The sequence below is a fragment of the Seriola lalandi genome, unplaced genomic scaffold (genome assembly GCF_002814215.2).
Source record: "Seriola lalandi dorsalis isolate HSWRI2012SDOR001 ecotype SW California unplaced genomic scaffold, Sedor1 jcf7180002054343, whole genome shotgun sequence".
NCBI classification, from domain to species: Eukaryota; Metazoa; Chordata; class Actinopteri; order Carangiformes; family Carangidae; genus Seriola; species Seriola lalandi.
Window position 1 is genome coordinate 1120725 of NW_019524896.1, and position 15392 is coordinate 1136116.

At 42.3% G+C, this 15392-nt stretch overlaps 1 protein-coding gene across 2 annotated transcripts; it reads left to right on the forward strand.

The window, feature by feature from the left end:
• The first annotated feature begins 3448 nt into the window (after positions 1–3448).
• On the forward strand, positions 3449–15392 carry LOC111656082 (tubulin-specific chaperone cofactor E-like protein). Of its 2 annotated transcripts, none has more exons than XM_023407660.2 (9): positions 3449–3523; positions 4724–4791; positions 6696–6856; positions 6997–7136; positions 8013–8194; positions 8672–8928; positions 9018–9144; positions 9297–9413; positions 12335–15392. In XM_023407660.2, the coding sequence occupies exons 3-9, from the start codon at positions 6718–6720 to the stop codon at positions 12678–12680; spliced, it is 1308 nt and encodes a 435-aa protein (XP_023263428.1). In that variant the 5' UTR covers positions 3449–3523; positions 4724–4791; positions 6696–6717; the 3' UTR covers positions 12681–15392. The 2 variants fall into 2 exon arrangements, with proteins under 2 accessions (XP_023263428.1, XP_023263429.1); XM_023407661.2 differs by lacking the exon at positions 3449–3523 and adding an exon at positions 3602–3670.

The following is a 15392-nucleotide window of genomic DNA, read 5'->3' on the forward strand; positions in this document are numbered from 1 at the left end:
GCTGATGGGGAGTTTTCTGCGGAGGAACCTCAGGGTGTCAAATGATCCGTGTCCATCCAGCATCCCGTACAGCACCACTCCCAGCTGCCACACCGTGGCGGGACAAGCCTTGTAGCGCATATGCTTGTACCACTCTGGAGGGGGGGGGTACTCGGGGGTATCTAGAATAGAGAACAGAGTGGAAAAGGGAGGAGGAGCAGATTAAGAAGCTTTTCTAAACATTCACTTCTTTCTTCCAGAGATCAGTGAAGCAGCAGAAGCTAGACGACATACTGTACCCGAGAACCTCCCCGTTTATCATCTACAGACGGATATGGATGAGGGAGAAGGTCATCATGACTCGCCCTGCACAGGCTGATCAGTGAAAATCAGATCAATCGTTAAGGGCAGTAAAGTTAGTAACTGAGTTGAGTGAAGGAAATGGTCAACAGATATCAGTCACCAGTAGTTTGCGCTTCACACATCCTTGGGGAATGTGTTTGAGAGCCACCTTAAAGATAGAAAACACAGGTAATCTTCTGAGGAGACTGTGTGTGTGTGTGTGTGTGTGTGTGTGTGTGTGTGTGTGTGTGTGTGTGTGTGTGTGTCTGCAAGAGTGTGTGCACAAGTCTTACAGGTAACTTGTCCGACATCTGGAAGCCAGCAAACACTGAACCGAAGCCTCCTTCACCGAGTAGCTCCAGCTCCTCATATTTGTCTTCAAAATAAAAAAGCTACATACAGACAGCATCTGTGATTACTCTTATTCTCTAACTTCATACCTAAAATCAATTCCGGATTTTAAACCTCACTCTTAAAAACCGAACCCTGAAGTATTCCCTGGTAGAGTTATAAATTTCTTTTGATATTTTTAAGGAGTGCAATCTTGGTTTGTGGGCCCACCAAAGGACATTTGGCGACCACCGTACTGCCTCTCCTCGTGATGATGAATCCTTTCTGCATTGGCACCCAGCTGCATTGATGACGGACTTATCTCTATTCAAATGAATTATCAAAATGATCAACTTGCCGATGCTGTTTCCTGACGGCGTGACATCGCTGTGAGATGAAGGGTCCCTGAAGCTGTGACGGAGGTCCCGTGAGGGAGAAGGTGTGGTATTATTTGACCTCTGACCTTCTGCAGAGCTTTGACCGCTGACCCTTCTCCTCTCCCCAGGTTCCTCCCTGTCACAGCCGCCCTTCCTCTTACTCCTCTTTGTCCCGGCCTCATCCTGGGAGACGCTGCCAGGTTCTGCAGAGACGTCACCTGCAGTTGAGAAATTGAACTTGCTTGACTGCATGGTGTGCAGTCAGTAAGTTACTATAAACATTTAAAATGACCTGTCTGCTCAGTCAGAGATCAGGAAAATAGAAGATATTTTGACGTGTCACAGTTGGAAAATCACCAGGTGTAAATAATTTAAAGCCAAATCAATGCTTCAGTTTCAGGGTCCTGGTGTTGTGCACGCTGTCTTGCTGTCATGCTGTCAACGCTTGATCAATGAGGCTATCACAGACGCGACACACTCACAGACATGAACATGGCAGAATTGAATTGAACGCTGTTTGATGGGTCAGCCTTACAGCATGTATAGATGACTACTAAAAGAGAGATGGTATTATTTCCAGGTGGTTTCTTTCTACTTACATTTCTAAGCAAGGAACACATTATATAAACATATTGATAAAATGATACATTTAATATTGATAATTTAAGAAGAAAATCACATCAAGTCACATTTAAGTGCTCAAGACGCCATAAATCAGTGCCTACAGCTGACGACAGTGAATCAGGGAGGGCAAGTTTTTTGTCAGCACTTACACACTTACCTAGAAGTCTCACAGAGGACGAAGAGTGAACAGGATTTAACCCCCTTGCAGACATGGAGGCCGTTGTCATGATAAGTAAATATGTTTGTTTATATGAGCGTCAGTGTGTCTGAGTGAATGAGAGTGTGGTGACATGACAAACCTGTGTTCTGATTCTAATCAAAACTAAATGTTAATAATTCTATTAAGATAAATATAATGATAAAAAATATAATATATAAAAATAAAAGAAAATGAACACTTAAATAAAATCCACATAAAAACCAGTGTTTATCAACTCTGGGCCCCTTGTCAGGTTCCAGTCATCCATTATTTGTACATCATCACATTTATTTAAACCACAACATATACATGACTGCCACCTGGTGGCAGCATAAGGCCCATTCTACTCAATAAAATGGCTCATGCAGAATTTCTGTTATCTTTCAAAATTAAGAAAACGGTCGGACAAATGAAGTAAAATGGATGAATTCGACTAACATGTGTCCGATCAAATGATGCCGTGTTTATTCAGCTTCTTCCAATTTCACCTAGTAACTGTGTATATGACAATTAAGAGATCAATTATTTTTTCTCATAAAAACGTAATGGCTTCAACTGTTGTGTTCAAATTACCTGTTAAATTGAGTCTTTTAACACCACAGTGCTCCCATCTAAAAACTCAGATTCATGCTATTTAGAATGAGATGTTTCATTCTTTAAGTGACTGGATTTGGTTTGCTTGTATGAATTTGAGTTTTATACAAAAATGTATTTCCAATCCAACTGTTACAGTGATATGATGATATCAGGTTGTTTGCTTATCTTAATGTGGCTGACTGGCACCACTTCAGCTGGAACTCTACTGTCAGACTTTTCTCATCACACACTACATTTAAACTCATAAATGTACCTTAACAGGGGAAAGGAGGGAGCATAACAAGCATATCTACTTATAGCCTAATGTATTCAAGTACAGTTTACCAGAGCATTTTCATTCAAACACTCATATCTTTGTTTTACATTTCAGAGGCAGTGCAATTATTATTTGTATTATATTTTTTAAATGTATTTCTTTATTTGCAAATTAAGATTTTACATACATGCAGCTAAATGTGAGACTAGGTTTTGAAAGAGCATTCTTTATTTTACAAATAAAAAAAATAATAAATAAAATACAGCCTCGTGCTCCATCTAGCTTGATCTGATATGACAAGTAGCTCAAGGTGGCTAATGCTAACTAGGTGCAAACCTAAGATAGATACTGTTGATCCTAGATCCTAGATAGATCCTTCACTGATAGTTTGACGACTAAATGACTTATCCACTTTTCATCATTATGGGATGTTATTGTGTCATTGAATTATTATATATTTATTATATTATATATTGATTTTTTTTTTTTTTAATATTGTATATGTTTGATGTCATGGGCAGTTGGCAGGAGTCAAAACATTTTACAGCTTCATCAGAAATCCTATTTTATATATTTTATTTTTATTTATTAATCTTTTATTTAACCGATAACTTAATTGTACATGTGGTATTTGTATGTCTTAATTATTTTTCTTTGTCCCGTTTTGAAAAAAAAAAAAGTAGGGCAAGAAGACGAAGGGAAAAACAAAAAGGAAGACATTTAAATAACGTCATTTCCGGTGGAGTGGGCGTGTCTTAAACTGTCAACTAACCTATGAACAACAATAACAAACAGAACACCAAGGGGGTTCCGGGAATGGTGAGTGCGACTGTTTCAAAATATACACTACCAGTTACCAAATACACCATTAATAGTTGCATATGGTGATAGTGGGAGGTCATGACGATGGTTTGATTTTTTTTTTAGCAGCCACCGAAGTGTCAGTACCTCTATCGATGTGTGAAGGTAAAGTTAGCCACACGGTTGCACAACCTGGCATTTTTAACGTGTTGCACACTTTTCGAGGTTGACAGTGCTGTCGTTAGCCTTTGTGCCAATGAAATGAATAAATGTCACCTCTCGGCTGCTGTCAAAGTGTCGAGTCTCGGTTTGTTGTTTTTCTTCATTGGTTTTTTTTGCACGGGCGACATTACGCAGCCAGGCCTCGGTCGTAAACAGCCCCCCAAAACGTGCCGTGCTCTGCGGCTTGAACAGTGTTTTCGAGGAACCCCGTTTAAAAATCCGTCTATTTAAAATTTGTTTTGCTTTTCATCAAATGTGTGCAACAGAAACACTAAGACTTTTATGCTTTTATGAATCTTTGTGGTCCACTAATACATTCGGCATTAATGTAACAATGAATGGTATTTGCTGTTTTCTGTAAAACTGGGACTATTTTCGTCGGTTTGATCATTTGTTGCTACTAGCCCGCGGAGGGCAGTAGCGAGCGGTTGTGAACAAAAAGTTTAAATTTATGAAGAAAAACAACTAAAGCCATGAATTGAACAAAGGCTGAACATTTCAAACAATAATTTTCTTTGGAAAAATGCATTTTCTTGGGCTTATAGCTATAAACTAAAGGTTATCAGTGAAGACATAACCTGTCAGTGGGAACAAAGGTCAAGGTAACATTATATGGGCAGGTTTTTGTAATGGACTGGCATATGTTTATCAGACCTTTTTGAAAGAGATGATGTTGGGCTGGACTGAACCTCAGCTACAGTATTGTCAGTTGTTGTTGTTGTTGTTGTTGTTTTCTTGCCTTTATCAAGAACCCAGTTGTCACTCTACATTTCCTGTTTCCAGTTTCTCTGCCTTTGATGTGGAGTAAGGTCTTCCTGTGCAGTTTTTCTTCCATTCATATACCACAAAGTTGTCAAAGACACTTTCACTTACATGCATGTAAATGAAGTTTCTTTGGTTCCCAAACTCAGTATAGCTCTTTTTTTTTTTTTTTTAATGTTCTTCTGCTTTATCATCTTCATCATCAAAGTTCTCATCAACATTTTCTCTCATCAGGGGAGGAGGCATGTGATCTGATGTGTTGCTGAAATCAGGCTCTCCCTTTGGTCTCTGCTACATCAGAGGTAAGAAACTGATGATCTGGTGTAACGAGAAACGATCTATGACAGAAACATCAGAAAGAGTCCGGACGCAACGCTCAGTCGTTTGGCAGCCGCACCACCTCAGGTGGGCCGAGTTTAAGATGATCAGACCCCATTTGTCTGAAAATGATAGGGCTGATCAGGGTCGTGAGTCCAGAGCACCTGGGTGCTGTGTGCGAACAGACGATCAAGCTCAACGATATATGTTCTGATATAATTCCAAAAATCATACTACTGTAAAAGTGATCAATGCAAATCGTCTTTGTCCACTAATACATTCATGTAGCATGCATTAAAGTAGGAAACTGTAGGAGACTGAACTGCTTTAACTCAGTCTTATGCTATTTCTTCCTCCGCTGTTGAGCCATGCAAGTTTTAGAAATGGTTGCCAGGCTGTCAGAATGGTTTCTGAAGTTTTCTCTGTTTCTGTGTCTTGCTGCAGAAGCATATTTGATGTTCATTAATTGATAATAACAACAGTAAAAAAAAAAAAAAAAAACTCAGATATATTCATGTTACAATAATAGAATGAATAAAATAATAGAATAGAGAAAAGCAGCAGATCCAGAAATGAGAAAAGTTAAATTCTCCCAAGTTTGCTCAAGAGATTGATTGATTATTAAAATAGCTCACGATTAATTCTGCTCTCAGTTTGTCGACTAATTGTTTCAGCACTACAGAAAATGACTTTCAGTGGGAACAGGTGGCTCAGCTTCACGTGCATGAGTGTCAGCTGTGCATCTGCTCTTGTCAGTGCCGCTTTGCTTCTCACGTTTCTGCCGCTGTGTCTTGTGAGTTATACTACGATGATGACGGTGGGGTATTTTTAGAAGCTTTTATCCAACACGTGGACAAAAAGAACCAAACACGGAAGAAGACTGTCTGCACACAGGGAGCGAGAAGACCCAGTGAAATGGTTTGACAGTGGATGACAGTGGTTTCTGGTTGGCAGGTCCTCACACATAGAAACCTGCATATAATCTTGTACAATCTGTTTAGCCTTATCAGTCGTTTTTACACACGTGAGAAAGCCCGATCAGTCCGACCACAGGGATTTGCTGTCCAATTAATTTGTTTTGAATGTTTCCAGGCGTCAGCCAGCAGCAAGAGAGGGTCAGGAAGAGATGGCTGTAGCTCATGAAGGGAGAGAGGGAGGGAGAGACGGGTAGACGCAGAACAGATGAGATTGAAAGCACAAATAGAATAGAAATAGAATCTATTTCTGTCACATCGTTTGGATGAGTAAATCCTCTCACTGCAGCAATGGACAGAAAAAGCTTTATTCTCCTCTCACTTGTTGTTGATGTTGTTTAAATACCCTTTCAAGTCATTTGATGTTAAACAATGAGTCTGGTGATATTCTGTGCTCTTCTCATTGTCAACAAATTCCCTAAAGAGACCAAAACCAACAATGAATTGATGGTACAAACATGTAGTGTCCGTGTGGCCCGAGTTTGTTGTAGCGTATCTCTCTGTGCTCCATTGTTGCTGTTAAAACGCATCAGTGAGCCACAGCATTGTGCTGGACAACATCTTCATCACCACGAACACGTCCTCTGTAGTTTATTTTTGACTTGATCTCACGTGTCGCCATAAATACTCACCAGTGTGTCAAGTCCGCTGCTAAAAATAGTCCCCAAGAAATAAAATACCTCATGCTAGAGTAATGTTCATTAAAAACTCCGGTACATGGCTATTTTTAGAGTCAAAGCATACATTCATATATTCCTGACGTGTTTCTAAAGATTTGTAGGAACAGTAGGAACAAATGTGCTTGAGGATGAAAAGCACACTCAGGAAAAGTGTGTATGTAATCATCAATCAACCTAATGGCTTATCCAGGGTCTGGTGTAACTGTGGTACTGACTCCATTGTCTCTTCCTTAGATACCTGCTCAGGGCTGGAACCATGGAGTCATCCTCTGACGAAGAGGAGGTGCGCACCTTCGTCCAAGTCCTCAGTGAGAAGTACGACCCAGAGAATTTCCCCTACGGCCAAGGCCTGGGAGTGGTGGTTCTGCCCAGCCCTCCGGGATCCCCTGTCAAGGGTGAGAGATGACGCAGGCGACCACGCCAGGGTTATGATACCCGACATCATCAGATGTTTTTGACATATCACAGAGGATAAAAGTGCAAAGTTCCTGAATGTCTTTAAGATCTGATCTGACATCAGTTTCCCTGTTGGCAGATCGCCTGTTCCTGCCCAGTGCGCTGGTACTGAATTACTGTGGAATCAGTAAAGCTGGTGACAAGTCAAACATTGCAACTTTCTGTGCCCATGTGGTAGAGCTGGACCTGTCCTACAATCAGCTGAATGACTGGGGAGAGGTGGGTGTCCTCCACATACTAGCTGCACGGAAATCAAGACGACCTTGCAGAGTGGAATTTGACTAGGACTAGATAAAGATGGCATCCTGATTCCTTTAGTATTAAGTTTATTATCAGCTGATTGATTAAGGACAGTGTGTGTCTTGTGACTCTCCTTTGAAAAGGAGGGAGACAAGACAAATAAGCTCATGTGATGTATAATTGCCAAAAAAGTGGGGCAGGAATAAATCTGTGCAAAAAGAGGCATGTTGGTTTTACCATGAGGGATGTTCACTGGTTCAGTGTCTGGTATCTCTGGCTGCTGTGGCAAAAGATCTGATCATTTTGTGCTTCAAAGAAAAATTGACTTGATTAATGACACTCCGATCCATTGAAGTGCCTCAGTAACCAACGCCAGCGAATCAACACGCACGATATCGGGGTCTGAGAAAAGGATGATGGTAATAATGTTATTAAATCCACATGTGCTCTTTCTTCAAAGACACGCCAAAATGTCTGCAGTGAAAAAGGCTTTAAATGATGAATGATGTAGAAGAGACTTTTCCGCAGAAAGTATTCTGACTTGTCGTACTATGAAAAGCGCAGGTGTTACTAATGGCATTAATGACCGCTCTGTTCTAGTCAAGTGTCCTAATAAACTACGACAGTGTGACAGTGAGGCGGCATGCATAATACCAGGACCGTGAAACTGAAGCAGCTAAATGGAATTGAATTATTATAAATTTCATTATTCATGCCTGTGATTTTACTGTTGTGTCAGTTAACGTTACTGTATTTAACTCTTCTGTTCACAGGATTTTAAACAATGTTCTAAAAATATAAATAAATATTTCTTTTTGCGTTTTGTATTCTATTATGTCAATGTGGGTTTTCCAGATCTGCACCATCGTCTCCAACATCCCCCACCTGGACTTCCTCAACCTGAGCAGGAACCCTCTGAACGGCGTGGAGCTGGAGCCCGGCATGGCCGAGATTTTCTCCAGGGTCCGACGACTTGTCCTTATTAACACACACGTCAGCTGGGACACCGTGCACACGCTCACGCAACACACACCGGAGTAAGTGATGAAACGTTGTGTTGTTGATGGGTTGAATGTAAGAGGAAGCCAAATGTTTGTGTTTAATATGTAATAATAAACTAATAAGAACACAGACAAATTATGAGGCTGGTAATATTCTCTATTGACGTGTTACTTCATTTCGATGAACATGGCCACTGTAGTTTTACTTTTAGTGAAACCCACAAACGTTGTACAATATCCTCCTGCTGTACTTACTCACTGGCAAAAAAGTGTATTAATCCACAGCTGAAAATAGTCCCAAATAAATGCACAATTTACTTGTGTTTAGGTAAAGTTTACGAAAACCAATAACAGTAACAATAAAATAAGATCAGCCTTCAGGGTAAAGAGCCAGGAGAGGAAACATAAACTCCAAATTAGCACAATACTATTTTATCAATGCAGATTTGGTGTGAAAAAGGTTTTGTCGCACCTACTATAAGGAAACCTGGCTGACCGCACCTCCTCTTCCAGGCTGGAGGAGCTTTTCCTGTGTCTGAACGGCTACACCACCGTGTCAGAGTCCCAGACGCCCTGTCCGTCACTCCGCCTGCTGCAGATCACAGACAACCAGCTGCAGCATTGGGCAGAGGTGAGGAAGTTCGGTGCGATGTACCCGTGTCTGAGCACACTGGTGCTGGCCAATAACAGCGTGGACTCCGTGGGAGACACTCGGGAAACACTGCAGCACCTCTACCCCAACCTGCGCAGCATCAACCTCAACAACGCAGGTGTGTGAGGGGCGATGAAGACTGTGCTCAGTGCATGGTGTAAACAAATATTCACTGTGTCCCTAAAACGCTGATGTTCTGTCATTCAGGGCTTAGTAAATGGGAGGACATTGAAAGGCTGAATTTCTTCCCTAAGCTGGAGGAAGTCAAAGTAATGGGGATTCCTTTACTGCAGCCTTACACCACCCACGAGAGACGCAGCCTCCTTTTAGCACAGTGAGTCTAAAGCTAAACACACAACGTACATCAAATCCTTATTGCCACTTACACGCAGGAGAGCATGTTCACTTATTTACTGAGTAATCATCATCACTTTCAAATATAAATGTGCGTAATGTTTGGGCCGCCGCTGCTGCTGCTGCCTGCAGGCTGCCATCTGTAGTGGTGCTGAATGGGAGCGCAGTGTCTAAAGGAGAGAGAGAGGATGCTGAGAGGTTCTTCATCAGGTACCAGCAGGAGCGGCCAGAACAGGAGCCTCCTGAGAGGTACTCAGACACACAGTATGCATGTCTTATACACACACACACATACACACACACGTCTCACTTTACACCTAATTTTAAAGGAGGGTGTCTTCAGTGATGGATCATGTGTTTTTAATTAGATTTAAACGCTCAGATGTTAAATGTTCACGGTACAACAAAAACTAGAGGAGACATGCTCGATGAAGATTTGTAGGACCAATAACTTTCATCTGCCGCGGTGGTTGATTACATTACAAGTTATGTAATTAGTGTGTTCAGGTACACTCCCATTACATAACGTGCCCACCAGCCCCACTGTCTTTTTTCATTGTTTTTATAGACGTAAAATCCATTTGGTTCATTTTATAACAGTCCAAAACGCAAAGATATTCAGTTTTCAGTGATAGAAAAGCAGAAACTCGTCACATTGGGGAAGATATTTGTCATCTTTACTCGATTAAAGATCAGTTATTAAGATGTTTGCTAATTAATTTTCTGCCTCGTCAGTTAATAGACTAATCATTTTAGCACTAAAACCCATTGTTGCTTACAGATCACAAGCGTCTCAGAGCCACAAAGGTTTCTGTCAGTCTTTAATAACCTAAATTAGAAAGAATGTGCCGCACCCAGTGTCAACATTTGCTTCCACCAGTCCTTTGTATTAAATGCATCGACAGCAGATGATATGATTTTTGGGAAAGCTCCGCCCTCCTCGACAGGGGGGGCTCGGCAGGCGGTCGAAAAAATTGCCCACGCTCTTCCCCGACTGCATTCCACTTAACCTCAGCAGAATGCTGGGGAGGGATTTGTGAAGGAAGGTGTAGTCCCTGACTGGGGGAAACTAACCTTTGGGAAACAATGCCACCAGTCTCTCGCTCCTCAATGAGTCCTTTGTGCCGGGAATTCTCTGATTGGAAAACTGATACACGAAGTAGCAGGTTGATTTTTTTTTTACTTTTGAAATAAATATATATACACCTACTCTTACCAAACTCAAGTTGAGAGATTGATTTGTTTTCTGATTTCACGTGGAGCTGGAAACTTCACAGCAACGATCCTCAGACCTTCAGACATGTTCATTTTTACCTTTATCTCCACGTTCAACCCCGTGTTTAAACTTCTTTCCTTCCTGCTGGTAAATGTCGCACTCGCTGTTTTGGTTCGGAGCCAGATTCTCAGTGTAGGTAGGTCCGAGGTTAAGGGATCACCGTGACTGTGTGTGGGTGTTATGGGGGGGGGGGGGGGGGGGGGGGGGGGGGGGGGGGGGGGGGGGGGGGGGGGGGGTTGTCGGACACGCTCGGTAAGCAGTGAACACACCGCTATCCGCTTTCCTTTCGGATGGGGCTGTGGCCCTGCTGCCCTGAGAGATCAGAGCGCTGCGGGGAAGGTCACAGCCTCTCAGGTGAACACATCGGACTCTGAGTAACAGCTCCAACCTTAAAACCTACATCAGACTGATGGAGACCGATACACCTCGATGAACAGAGAATTGTGGATAATCCGGGGAAGGGGGTAGGGGTTGTGGGAAATAGGAAACAGAAAAATAAAGAATGAAATGTGTTGGCTGGACAGGAAGGATTAGTTGCAAGGAAAGAGCGAAAGAGAACGGCCGGTTTGAAGAAGAAATCTGAGAGTCGCTGTATCCAGTAGAATAAGTAGAGAGGGACTGAAAAGGAACATTTTAACTCCTTCTTTAAACAGGTCGTCTTTCAACTGGAGATCTGGAGGAATGAGAGGAAACAGTCAGCTAAGATCTGGGCTGGACTCTCTGTTTTCTGAATTAGCTCCAAAACCTGTTGTTTCTGCTGCTACTTTACTGTCCATTATCGAAGAATGCTGGAAAAGACAAGTGGAATGCTGGCTTGTTATCTGCAGCATTATTTGCCCCATTATACCATGCTTACCACCTTTTAAATGAAGCCTTTTAGCTAAATGGCTTTTCCCTAGAATGGCACTTTGTGCGCTGTGGCCCAAGAGGAGAATTCCCAGGGTGCACCACAAGTTTTAGCCAGAAACCCCAGGCCAAGGGGACCGGCTTTGTGGAGGAGTTTTGGGGGAGGGAAGGGAAATTGCTTTGATTGGCCCAGCTGTTACAGTAGCTTTGAAAGCACAGGCCTTTTCTCCTGGATTTTATTTAATCGTTCCTGGGTCCTTATCTCAAACACGCATTCCCTTGAGGTGGCCGAGAGCTTTCTCACGGCGAGCAAGAGGCAGAGGCAGTGTTTCTCTGCCTCTTAAGCACATACAAGGTTCGTTTCCATCCACCTGTTTGCTTTGCCGGATTTAATTTAATCACACACACACACACACAAAAAAAAGTGAGTAGAAAAAGCTGAAATACCACAAAAAAAAAAAAGTTTTTGGCTGAAGCTGAAGTTGGCAAATTGGTAATAGAAAATGCAGTAAAGGCATGGCAGACAAAATATGTCATGCTTCCTATCACAGTCCATCATAAAGAGCGGAGTGTAAATGAAAGTGCATAACTACAATGTCTTCGTAGAGGCATGATGAGACCAAATCTGGCAACCTCATTGTGACGGTAAGGATCCCGGAAGTTGTGACATGTGTCTGGCTTTTAATAGCCATTAAATGGTCGGAGCACGTAACTCCCTCTAAGGCCCAAACGTGTTGTTTTTACATCTCTGCTTGTAACAAAGAGGATACGGTGTGTTAACTGGTGAGTGACTATGAAGATACCTGTCCTCATGCTAAGCTAGGCTAATTACCTCTCAGCCTCAGGAGAGATTGACATCAGTCTGTTCATCTCACTCTTGGAGAGAAAGCGAATAAGTGTTTCCCTTCAAAACTTGGGAACAGTTTTCATGGAAACGTAATTACAGTCGTGCACTGTTGATGAACTGGAATGAACGGAGATTGTTCTCTTTTTATTCGCATTTTTAACATCTTCACAGTAATCTTCTCACCCACTTGCATTCTCCCAGGTACCACATCCTTGTGTCCAAGTATGGTCACCTGGCCCCGCTGGCAGAGGTGGACCTGAGCCCCCCCTGCACCATGGTGGACGTTCGCTGGGGGGAGAGGGTGGAGGCAGTCAGCCTCCGCCTGGAGCAGACGGTGGGCGACCTGAAGAAACAACTCAGAGATCTGCTGCAGCTGCCCACCAACGGGATCCGGCTTTTCTACATCAACCGGGAGATGTGCTCGGTGCTGGGACCTGAGGAGTTGAAGTGTGGCTGCCGGGCCCTCCACTCCTACAGCATCCGAGATGGGGACGAGATTCTAGTTGTGCCCAAAGTCAAAAGCCGCTGCAGCTCCTCAGATATATGAGTCCGGCTTCAAATAAATGGGACTTAAGGGTTTTTAGATAATGGACACTTACTGGATATTAAGCTTTGACTTGAGCCTTTTTTTTTTTTTTTTTTTTTTTTTTTTTTTTTTTTTAGATTAAAAACAGGTTGATATTTCCAGCCTTGAATGTAAGGATGTTTGCTGTCCACCGCATTGAACAAATTTACACAATAGTATATTTGCACATAGGAGTTCCACATTCACAAAGTTCGTAACTTGAGTGCAAGTCGCACATTTTTTCACTTAAAGTGGCTTAAGATAAGAAAATAATTTGCATCTCATTTATGAAAAATCTTATGCAAAATCCAGATATGGTGCGAGACGTTTTCTCCACACAAAAAAAAAAAACAGCTGCCATTATTATAATTGGACGCACAAATTGCACATTGATTTCTAAAACTAGAACCACTTTATAATTGGTGTTTGGGATTGAAGGGAAATTTTTTTTTAATGACTTTTGGGTGAAAAGATCATTTTAATCCAATCTACTCCGTCACCGTGGCAAACAACGACCCTTAATGACTGAATTCACTTAGTCGTCACACGACCTTTCAACTTGTGGCCAAGAATTTCAGAATAATGTACAGTTCACATTTGCATTATGAAATAACTATTACAAAAAAAGTAATTTGCTGAGCTTTACTCAAGCAGAATAAGTTGATTAAGATGAGAATAATTCTCTCGCTCTTCTTCCTGACCAGTCGCCTTCACATGACTCTGGTTGAATATCCCAGGATAACCCCCCCTGGGCTGATGCACAAACGCATTGTGTTTGGGATAACATAGAGCACATGGCTGTTACTCAGTCAAGGCGCCCTGGCAGAAAGACGAGACAAGTCTGAGGTGAGCTCGGGTCTGCGACGAAGAGAAGAAAGGAGCGGTGATGCTCAAGTTACTGCGGGTCTTCTGGCCGTCCCGCTCATGAATGGAGCGGCTCTCTGTCCCTGCAGAGGCAGCTGAGAAACGTTGAGGCCCAGGCTGTGCGGTAACCACACACCAGCCGCTGTGTCACGGACACTGCGGCCACGTTTAAGTTAGAATGGGTTCACCCAACAGGCTCGAGCCCCTCACCTGTTCACCTGAATCTGTCCTTTACATCCGTCTCGCCAACCTGACACTTCTGGTGTCCGCTGTTTCACAGGATGTGAGGTCGTGAACTCTAGAGCCGAACATTCTTCGGAAAGACACGTAACCTACCGATGACGATAAAATCAAAGATGAAATAAAGATAGAAAAACGACGCGTGGTGCTGAGCTGAGCGTCGCGTGAGCTGATCATGATACAACTTCGTTTGTCATTTATGCAACTGACAAAGTGGCGCGGATATTGTTGCTAGTTTATCTATGTGATTATGGGACACAAGTTTATATACCGACTGAGAGAGGAAGAGTTTTTTTCTCCTACACTGTTTGACTGTGTGTTGTATTCTTTTTACTCCTTCTACCACATGCTGAGAAATCTTATCGTCCACCTTTCCATTTGTAATCCCTGAAACTACTTCCCCTCTCAGGACAGCCACGGAAGTACTGGTTGTCCGGGTCGATGCGTAATTGCAAAAACAGTCGGCAGGCAGAGAACAGTGGAAAGGAAAGCCTGTGGCTACACGTGGAGTTAGAGCAGTTTCCAGTGAACTGGACCTGCACAAACACGGGGAAACTTGCAAACTCCATTCACAAACAACCCCACCGGCCAGTGGATTAGAACCCAGGATCTTAACGTCTATGGTAGCCTCTCATATAAAGCTCTCTAGGCCAACACTGACGCACCCTGAGGGGTTTTTAGAGAAGGGTGTACAGCTTTCAGGCTCGGTACAGCTCAGGCCGATCAGAGGCTCTGAATGAAAAATATAAGCTGTTGTCGTTTTTTTTTTTTTGCTCTGCATGCAGTGATGTGTTCTAGCAACGTTCTGACCCGTGTACAGCTCAAACGTGTCTTTAAAGCAGCATCGCAACTCCCAACAACAACAACAACAACAACTGCATTTGTTCATGGAAAGTGTTGTGAGACTTTAAATGCAGAGGGGTTTCAATGTTTTAAAATGTCTCTCTTGAACACTTTTATGCCAATTTTACCTTCAAAGTGGGAAAACAATGTTTTCGCCTCGAAACCATGTGAAAATGTGTTGAGGTGCCGTCATTTGTTCCTCTGACACAGACTTCTTCTTTTGTAGTAGATGACTGGAGATCTCTCTTGTTTGTTTTTTTTCTGTCTTGAATCATTAGCATTATACTATATCATGACAGAGTGGATACATGGGAAGTAATGGGATGAGCGTTTGGGAGCGCTGTGCTGGTTTGCATGTTCTGATATTTCTCGATGTGTTTTGATTTTTTTTTTTTTTTAAATGTGTGAGACGTGTCATTTCAGGGAAAACAACGTTGTTTATGGGCATTTGTAATTTTGACATTTCCACCCTCATCTTTATCCTTCAGTAATACCAAATACAAAGATTATTGTTATTAATTAAAGAGAACTATAAGATAGTTGCTAAATCTATAATACAGTTTGCCTTGTGCTGTTTAGTCTACGGTGTTTAATTTATGTCACGTTTGCTTTCTGTAGTTTCTTGTGTGTATCTTGACATTTGTTTTCTTTCTTGAGATCATAATGCTATTTCCTCACCACTGTACTGTACTGTAAAATGGGGCTTTCACTTCACTTAAAAAAATAAATTATAATTATTCCACCTCA